This window comes from Haliotis rubra, unplaced genomic scaffold (genome assembly GCF_003918875.1).
Source record: "Haliotis rubra isolate DU_JTF1 unplaced genomic scaffold, ASM391887v1 Scf227, whole genome shotgun sequence".
Lineage (NCBI taxonomy): Eukaryota > Metazoa > Mollusca > Gastropoda > Lepetellida > Haliotidae > Haliotis > Haliotis rubra.
In genome coordinates, this window is record NW_025766303.1 from 1,412,590 (window position 1) to 1,423,416 (window position 10,827).

Sequence of the window (10,827 nt, forward strand, 5' to 3'; positions counted from 1 at the left end):
TGTTGGCGTGACACTTTTGATCACACCTGGGTGTACCTGTACCAAGGAGAAACCGCTGATAATGTGAACCTACACGGGCGAGGAAATATGTACAACAGGTTCTTTCGCCTATCTGTCTCAAAGTCAAATAACACACTTTTATTGTTATTCTTATTTATCTTTTTTCGTACACTGCGACACAGTGGTTTATAACGGGCACCTGTTACGGATCCTTAATATAACGTATCAAGCTGCGAGAACCACAGTGCATGGATGTGTTGATACTTTACAGAAAGTAAAAACGTGATAAGAAGTTTACACACAAGATTAAACACAGATGTTATCAATTATTCCAAAACACGCCGCATGTCGTTTAATTGTATAAATTACTCACGCGCCATGTTAACGAGCACTGGTTTATAAATGTAGTTCTGGATTTAGAACTGACTTAAAAAAGCAAATGAATGTTGTATTAGATGTATAAATAGATATTGCTATGAATCAGTAACGTATGTCAGGTTGAATTTCATAACACCTGTGTGTAATCACATATCTGATTCGTTAGAAACAATAATATTGTTGGAATAATCATGAACTTAAAGGTTTATCACCATACATCAAGGTGTGTGTGTGAGGGGAGGTCTGTGAAAACGCTCCATAAGAAAGATGAAACTACACATGCACAACCTCACATGCCGTGACCACCTATGACGTTCCGTGTCTACTTTCTGCATTCCTGTCTTCGCGTTCATGGAATGCCAGTCTGTCAAGCACGGAATGTTAAAGATATTATGGACTGAAATGGGCATTTCAGAGCCACTCCTGACTGAGCTTTTCCTCTCTTACGTCGCATTCAGCTACCCCCAAAGAAGATTTTTCTTCAAAATCCTTCATGGAGAAGATAAACATGCCCAAGCGTTGTCAATACACGACCATTGAGATGTTGCTTTTTCTACACATGGAAGTAAATCAGCTGTGATGGCGACATGACTGTTGATGCCACCGTAATGGTCAGCGTGCAATGATCCTCTGCTGACCCCCCGAGAGCAATAACTCACTGGCGTTGACAAGATACAGAGACCTGAAGCTATAGTTCTCTGATTCTATTCTGACACCAGTGTCCTTGATGTACATAAGATTAAGACAGCTGGGCTTATTCCCCAAGTTTACTTGCTATTCGAGTCTTACAGTGGGATAGCATCAAATGTTAGGCGATTTGGGTAAACGAAAACTGTACTACGAAGACCCTTATCAACTCTAAGTCAGAGGTTCCTGCACAAAAATATTTTGGCATTATCAAATACGTGCTTAAGATATCATTCCACGTATTAGTAAAGGTGTGGTCTACAACATCAGCTGCGACTGTGGCAGCAACTACATTGGTGAAACATCCAGACGACTCAACATACGCATCAAAGAACATAAGACATCTACAAACATCCAGACCACTCAACATACGCATCAAAGAACAGAAGACATCCACAAACATCCAGACCACTCAACATACGCATCAAAGAACATAAGACATCCACAAACATCCAGACCACTCAACATACGCATCAAAGAACATAAGACATCCACAAACATCCAGACCACTCAACATACGCATCAAAGAACATAAGACATCCACAAACAAAGCAGACACCAAATCAGCCATTTCCGAACACATCACCAAATGTCCTCAACACAACATCAACTGGGACACTGTCAAAACACTTACAAACAACAAACATGATTACACTCAGCGTAAATTGGCCGAGGTTTTACAAATACACCGTTTTAACCCCTCTATTAACAGGGGTCAGGGCTATTACATCCCATCAGCTTACAACCACCTAATCCACAAATGATTACCCACTCAACCCACCCTGGCTTCTCATCGCCTGCCTAACTGACATTCCTCACACTGGCTTCCCACTAATTAATCCCCCACCACCCTGGCTTCCCACTAATTAATCCCCCACCACCCTGGCTTCTGCCTAATCAACTTACAGTCACTAATTGTCTTGGTAATCCCACTCATCTCATTTATGTTATCTTAGCTCATCATCATGCTATTGTAGCTCATCATGTAACTTTCTTTGATGCTTTGTTTCCCCACCTTTGTTATTGTTATCTCTTTATCTTATCTTGTATATATACTAGGTACCCCTTCATTCCCCATATGCTTGAAAACGGTATAAGAATCTATACCGAAACGTCGCCATTGTTAAAATAAAGAAGTTGAACATTCATAAAGTCTTGTCATCTCCACGTATTAGTAATTACGCATCTGAGTAAATATATAGTATATAATCATTGCCTCGTTAACGTGGAAACTGTTTTGGTTAATTTTAGCAAAGCCGCGGAGTTCAAATTAAGCAGCGTACTACTTATTTAGTACATCGGTACGGAAGCAGGGTATTTATCATCTTAACCTTGCTTCGTTACACAGGAGTAGCGTAGAGTGTCTGAGAGGTATCATGCTAAGATTCGTTTAGATTTGGGTTTCATATAACAGATCCGAACTTACAAAGGTGTGTCTCGCGATATTCCTATTTTAGAAGGATATTAAGATTCCCCGGGTCTCGTTTGAAGTAGGTATGCTTAACAACATACCATGAAATACGACCCACAGATAAGGATAGAGATATATGGTTTGCTTTGACTTCGCAACATAGATATTTAAGATCCTTGTAAGTGAATATATCATTTTGATTTGGTAATATTTCATTATCAGACACGGTGGCATCAAGAATGGGCCTTACATATCACGCCTACGTGGGAAATCAAACCTGGGCCTTCAGCTTGACAGCTTTCACCACCATACCACCCCAGCAACCCTGTCTATCTTGTGCATAAGCTTAAAAAGGTGGGACAGGACTGACTGACTGAGTTTGGTTTTACGCCGCTTTTAGCAATGGTGGGACAGGAGGGTACCATCTAGTAGTTTGGTGATCTTGATAAAACCATTACAATTTGGTGCTCAGTCGATCAGCAGGAGACTATACGCTGACCCCTAAACGAATACCTGGTACCACTAACTGATGGTGTATAATAAACATGATGTAGTCAGAGACGTAAGACTGATTTTAGTATAGGTTTGTTATGATGATGAAATGGGGTTTGTCGCTTTTATTTCGTGTGGGTAAGGGATATAATACGACTATTAAGTTTGAACCATTATGATGACGTCACGCTATTGCAGTTGATTCTGGTCGTGAATCATTGTTCATTCTAAATGTGTATGCAATCCATTGTGCAAAACAATAGAGAAGTTATAAAACATATAGTTTACGTCGGAGAAATCACTCGTACCTGTTACTGAATCTGGAAGTCAAAACAACAAAATTCTTATGATATCAAGACAATTTACCACGACAGTCATATAGACATCAAGACGATCATGTACGACCTCGATACCGAAAGGTTCTACTTAAGATAGTCAACAGGAAATGCGCCGACATGCAGTCAACCACTGACAATACTACGCCAGGTTAAGTGTCTACTTTGCTGCATATCAAAAGCAAGCCCAAACCTCCAGGAAACTGCGTTATGCATAACGGTATGGGTGGTCTTGACGATATCGTCCATACACCGTAACTAATTAAATTACACTTTAGCTATCGGAACACTAGACCAACGACAGTGCACTTGCACTGTTGTTAAATTGTGCATACATAGTGATACTCTAGCGTTGCTTTATACATAAACACACACAATATGGCCCTTTAAAACTTACACGTAAGCTTCAGGTAACTGCCAATATTACTGAGTATACTGTCTCCACAGGTACGGTGAGGCTTTGTGAGAATTAACGTCGCATTTAACGTTAATGTACTTTTTTATCGTGTTCTACCAGGCCATGATTTAACATGGATACTCAACGCTGACACCATTGGCATTCGTTTAACCCCTTAATGCCGAGGGCAAGGTAATAACAAACACCATCTTTTAACTTCTTTTGATATGAAAACCGTGCTCTCCGGGTAGACGCTCTGACTGATCTTCAGAAATAGAGACACCTCTCAACATTATCCCCAATACGTCAAAATAAGATGGTCAGTGCCGTGTAATATATACTTGCACAAGTCTCTAAGGTAAAAATTAATAGGTTAAAGGATAATTTCTAAACAAATGATAAATACCAGACCGGGGTCCTCAGAACTGTCCCTTTACCTAGACATGCCTCTTCGAAGGATAGAATTACTATAACCCTTGTGCTCAGCATTCAGTACACACATGGAGCATGGCTACGTGTAATACTGAATGATCAACAAGATTCACGCTCCTGGATAAGGCAACGGACGTGCGTTTTCAAAGAATATATAATATATTGAAGGAGGTGAGGTGAAATGGGGTTAAACGTCGTACTTATGACGACGAGCATGCGTGTGTCCCTGTTTTACCAGTCCTTGTTTTACCCATTAATGCCGAGAGCCAGGAACAAGTACCATATCTTAACGTCTTTTGACGAGGCCAGGGATCGAACCAGCGACTTTCCAATGTCCGAGCAGACGCTCTAACCACTATACCACGGAGGCTGCCTATATTAAATGAGCATGCATGTTCAATAGTTTTAGTGAGTTACGGGGCGGTGGGGTAGCCTAGTGGTTAAAGCGTTCGCTCGTCACGCCGAAGACCCGGGTTCGATTCCCCACATGGGTACTAAGTGTGAAGCCCATTTCTGGTGTCCCCGCCGTGATATTGCTGGAATATTGCTAAAAGCGGCGTAAAACCATATTCACTCACTCACTATAGTGAGTTAAAATGGTTTTAAGAAGCATTAAGCAATTTTAAATCAGTATCAGGGGACAACAATTAATGAAGTTATACGTTGTACAAATAAGACGTCAACGCCAGAGTATAACCAGTCTCGGTTATCCGGGAAACAAACCCATGGGTGTTAAAGGCAATCTAGATGAGAAACTTACTAGTATATAAATTGATGATAGAACATCAGTGATGACACGGGGTGACCTGTGTGGGGTATCGAACCCGTACCCGCATAACTACCAAGCACTTTAACCCCGGCGCCATACGGGTTTATATAAATGCGAAATACACAGGGAATCGGTAGTGAAACTGGCAACCGAATTGTGGTAATACTTTCCATGAAAGATCCGTCACATCCTGATTTCTCGATGACTCATTGTGGCACTATATACACGCAATTCGCAGTTACTATCGTACGATGGGCGGTGGGTAGCCTAGTGGTTAAAGCGTTGTCACGCCGAAGACCCGGGTTCGAATCCTCACATGGGTACAATGTGTGAAGCCCTTTTCTGGTGTACCCCGCCGTGATGTTGCTGGAATATTGCTAAAAAGCGGCGTAATACCAAAGTCAAGTCAGTACTATCGTATGACGTGGCTAATATCAGTTTCTAATAATGACCTATCGCATTCCCCTTCCTCCACGTGGCCAGTGACACTTAGATCCTGATCATCCCAACACATGGGATGTACATCACTGAGACGGATATTCAAGTCATTGCGACAGGCTATCTATTCTCAAATAGTTACAATATACTCCACACCTTGGTTCGATCATAGGATGGTGTCTATTTTAAGTGAGTCGAGGTAGCACAGTTATCAAGGCGTTTGCTTTGTGCGTCGACTAGCGTTCGACTCCACAAATATAACTGGTGTCCTTATTCACTATCTTGTCCTGTACCATGACTGTTGGATATCTTGTTTTGTTCTTGTTTTCTCGTCTAGTCAATAACAGTCTGGTCAATAATTAGTACATTGGACATCTGGGAAGGGCTGTAAGAATATAAACAAGCGACACTAATACAGATTGGAATACGTCTTCGACTCGCTAAGTTTTTCCATATGAGTGGTCGTTCTAACTTGTTACAATGTCAGAAAGAGGGTTCTTTAGTAATATTGCCCAAAATGAATACACGTGATATCAAACTCTGATTTTACCAAACCAAAATGTTCTAGGCGACATAAACATCTCACAGAACACGCATGATATGACTGCGGTACTAATGGATGCACTACTGTGTAACCAGAGTAACCGTGTTGCATAGTGATGGAGGATCAATACTAGTGCATTACAATTACCTGTGACATTTTGGATAACTGTTAGGTCAGCTGGTCAGGGGCAGGAGTGGCCAAGGGGTCCTTTCGCCGCTGTTCGGCCTGACTGTGTTTATTGGTTACCATGCTCGTGTGTTGGGGTTTGACAGAAATGGTAAAGGTCTGAAAAGTGCATCACGTCGATCTTTCTCCCTCATCAGTGAGTGAGTGACTTTAGTTGCATTCAGCAATATTCCAGCTACACGGCGGCGGTCCGTAGATAATCGAGTCTGGACCAGACAATCCAGTGATCAACAGCATGAGCATCGATCTGCCCAATTGGGAACCGATGACATGTGTCAACCAAGTCAGCGAGCCTGACCACCCGATCCTGTTAGTCGCCTCTTACGACAAGCCTGGGTTACTAAAGATCAATATTCTAACCCGGACCTTCACGGGTATTATATGATCAGACTGTAAAGGAATAGTGTAGAATATGGTTTAAATCTTACTCAGGATTTTAAGGTACGACAAGTCAGAGATGAAATCATAGCAATGAAGTAATTTTCAGCGATTTTGTAAACTAGATATACATGTTAAGAAGTACACTCGTGCCTTTATCGTTCATTGTACAGAATATAATCAGAATACATGTCGCAATATAATGATATAATTACGTTTCTTGACCCCGCGTTTACATTTACAAAACGTGATGGTGACATACTACCAGTATGGTATGCTGAGGATCAGTTCTAACCCGGATCTTCACGGGCCTCATATAAGTGGAATACTTTTTTAAAAGCAGCGTTACATGCAGCTCACTCATAATGGCCAGGAATATTTGTGCATTTGACAATATAGATTTCCAACGACTTTAAGCCCTTCGAAAGCGACTCTTACCCCCTCAACAGTTTAAAATATCCCAACGAGTTGTAGTGCTAAAGTAACGGTGACTCGCTTATTTGAGCGCGGTTGTGTCAATAAGTGATTTGACCAGTAGTCATCTGTGTCGAAGTGATTGTCCGATACCGAGGAATTTCTTGAAACTTCATCCTTATCTTTGTGCGGCATGTATGTCGTTATATCTAAAGTAACGAATGGGTTGATAGTGTAACCCAAGAGACGGCGATTTGAGCGAGCATACTGTGGAATTGTCATCACTAATCCTGAATGTTGTCGAATGTGTTTCTGTACACATAAATGTACACCTTGTCCACCAACACGTCAGCTGTTCGTAACACGTAATATAACATCACTGCTGTATGATCGACACATCGAGTGAGTGAGATAAGTTTTACACCGCTTTTAGCAATAGTCCAGCAATATCACGGCGGAAATGAGCTTCACACTCGACACATCGAGGGTGCAGGTATGAGTTAATGGTCCAACTGCAGCCTTTACGGTAAATTCATATTTCTTATTACTGATACACAGCTGTTTCGTACAACGTTTTGATCGAGGAGGAACTTAAAAGGTTGTGTGTACTTTTGATGGTGCAATTGGCATACAAAACAAATGTGCAATTACACTGAAAGGAAAGAGATTACTTCACATTAAATTTTTTAAGACATGTTCTCTTTTTCCATGTCTGTTTATCTGATTGTGTGAATGTACAGTTCACCGGGCACCTGCCTTTACTCATATCAAACAGCACGTGGGGTTTCATAAAAAGGTGATGACGAGACGAGCTGCTGAACATATCTCGCTTGCGATCAGCCCTGATTAAGAGAACGTTCTTACCTAAAACACGAGCAAAACCTGTCATCGTGTCACATCCTGAGTTGTAAGTATGTGGCACATTGCTATCATATAGACTACTTAGGGGTTTCTTCCCGCATGAACACGCCTAATTCAAAGGATCTATGAGCCTATTTGTGTTTGTATGAGTGTGTCTGTGAGTGCATGTGTTCTTGTGCCTCCTTCTGTATGTGTACGACTACGAGTACAGTGTATATACATGTATGTGTCTCTGTGTGAGTATGAGTGTGTGAGTATGTAACGTGTGTACGTTTTCGTGTATGATTATACACGTGTGAGTGTGTGTGTGTGTGTGTGTGAAGGCTAGTGTAACTATGTTTATATTTACTTCTGTGCCCTGTTCACTGAACCCGAAACTAGTTCACATACCGTACAAAACAACACCAACAAAAGGCAAGGTATGGTAAAAATGCTGACGCAGCTGTTTATGGCTTCGTTCGACAGAAGAAATATTTTTATGAAAAACAGTAAAAGTTTATTCCATGTCATATACTGAAAGCAATACTTCACACTCAGGATTACCCATCACTGGTATTTACATAAATTCCCAGAATAAAGAGCAGCTGGGACATGGACAACTGTAAATGTGTTTTACAATTTGCCCTGTCTGGAGATCTGACCCCTATCCCTGACCGTGACGAGATAGCGTATTCCGAACATGGATACCAAATCTCCCGATAAACCATGGGTAGGGCCGATACGGGCTCCTATATTCGTTATGTCAGGAAGACCGGTCGGCCGCAGCCACATAAACGGGCAATAGTAAACAGCATGTGTGCGTCGTACGTTCGCTACCACTGAAACAACACTATTATTAGCAGTGAGGAAGGGTGCTGTGGTTTGTGTAGAAACACTGATGTAACATTAACACGTATGATTCACACACAAATTCCATTGATAACATCTACAGTCCATTCCCGTCTGTCGGTGATGTCATCCCTTTAACGTTACACGCATGAAGGTGTATCCCTAACACCGAAATAGACACACGATTCGGTAATTATTGCAACCAAATAAGGAACAAAGAGCACACAGTGTTGAAATGAAACTAAGCACAATTTCTGACAAATACTTTATCTGTACATGGTATTTCCTTGAGTAGACTATTGGACATTATAGCACATTTAAATGCGTCTTTGTGTTTCATAACTGTTTTTATGTGACGAGACTGCCATGTGTTAATTCTATATATCCCATGTATGACAATCCAGATGCTGTCGTCACGAGGTCAGCTGTAGGGTGTCATATGCAGCTGATTGGATTTGGACTCCAGTACGTGACAGCAACAGTATAGGGTATGGCATACAATATACATTCATATGTTATACACCAGTAAACGATTAGTTCCGTGTTATCAGTGTAAAACAGCTGAACACTTCATGACCAGATGGTTAGGGCTAACGCCTCGTCTAAGGAGATCTCGTCGTCCTTGTCAAGCAGTCACACTTGCTGGACATCATTATAAGCTTCTATACATAAACTAATAAAGACGTTGTAGTCCAGATGTTGCCTTAGCTTTGCCATCTGTCAGCTTCTAAGTAATGCCTATCAACAATTCGTTTGACAATAAGTAGTGTTAACTGGTCTGGGGCCAATGGGTCACGCGTGTAGGTCTGCTCACCATGTATACACCATTGCTCACCTGTAATACTGCATTTCCTACATATAGAGTGATAAAGTACACACAGGTGATTATTAAACTTTTAATGACACCGAATGATACCAGCACATCTGGCTTGACAGTTAATACAGGTGCAGGATCGTTACACTAACTGTATCGTGTCGCTGTAAATGTACTTTATTGTAACACATGTGTTCCAAACAAAAGGTCGCGCCATTTACTATAAACGTCAAATACACAACCAGTGGTTTGGCGTACAGCAACACTTAGCGCTAGCAAATCACTGTAGGTATGTGCTTTATCGCTCGTTGGATGAATCAGATATCAGATTGTACCCAGTACGTGGTAAATATATGCCATACCAATAACAACATATATTCCTGTCATAAGATAAATTAAATATAAAGGTAAAATACAACTCGATTCAAAGCTGAGAGTATTGCGTTTGACAATTCTACATGTGCCATTTATGTATATCTATTCCATTCAAACGTTTTGATAACCTGTCTAGCTATGCTACATGGCCCGGGGTATTGTAATCAAACTGTTGTATGTCCAGTGGTGTATGGGTATACCCGCCTGGGGTGAGACACATATCGCGGACATCTTTATCTAGTACGTGCTTGTCATGGGCTAAAAGATAAAGCGGACCCACTCACCTGAATTAAATCCAACAATAGCGGCCACAGCTCCCCAGAGTATAGTATGTATCCAACTCGGTTTAACCGGCGTCCGTAAAACACAGTGTGTCTTCCCAGAGTTTGTCATCATTCCCAAGTACCATCCAATATATGTAATGTGTCGTCTGCTCACAAGACAGGCTTGTCTACCTGCTTCGCCGTCTGAGTGGGTAGATATACGGACTGTGTTCGGGTCATAACTGGTGACTGACTCAGAAAGTGGCTCCCGTCCTACGAGAGGTTTGGTCCTACATTGATAAGTGAAGAACTCACAGGTAAAGATCGGCCTTCCCAGCGCACAGGAATATTTACTGAGCTAACACCACGGGGACGAGCCACGGCGAGGGATTCCCCGCTGTCAGACCCTCGCTTCGTCAGCCTCGGTATAACACTGTACGAATCACCGGCTTATGAATATTCATAAGTTCGTGCTCCAGTTCCGCTTTGTCCCTGTCTGTGGAATCGAGGCATGTCAACGCGCGGGGCATGTTATTCAAACACTGCAGGCATTCCGTAGGCTAACTATATTCACAGGGCTTTACCAAAGAAAATATATATTCCAGATTTCTGGGATATTTTACTTTTCAGTGCAATACGATAGTGTCACGTCCTTACGCTAAGTAGGCATTCCGTTCTCAGTCAAAGCAGTTCATCGATCTTCTCAGGCCGCTTTCTCAGGGAGTTGTTGCCTTTCATTCGTTCATTATTGTCAGTGCCATATTGATCAATCGGTAGTTTAAAACCAGTTACAATAAAGCACGCATTTACGTTAATATGCATACA

The 10,827-nt window shown here is 41.6% G+C and overlaps 1 protein-coding gene across 1 annotated transcript in view; it reads right to left on the reverse strand.

The window, feature by feature from the left end:
- LOC124277775 overlaps positions 1-10,437 on the reverse strand; it is a 97,554-nt gene extending 87,117 nt beyond the window's left edge. Inside the window, exon 1 of the mRNA XM_046713508.1 lies at positions 10,024-10,437. Coding sequence (XP_046569464.1) covers positions 10,024-10,135 — 112 coding nt within the window. The 5' untranslated portion in view covers positions 10,136-10,437. The remainder of the gene's footprint in view (positions 1-10,023) is intronic.
- Between the last annotated feature and the right edge of the window lie 390 nt (positions 10,438-10,827).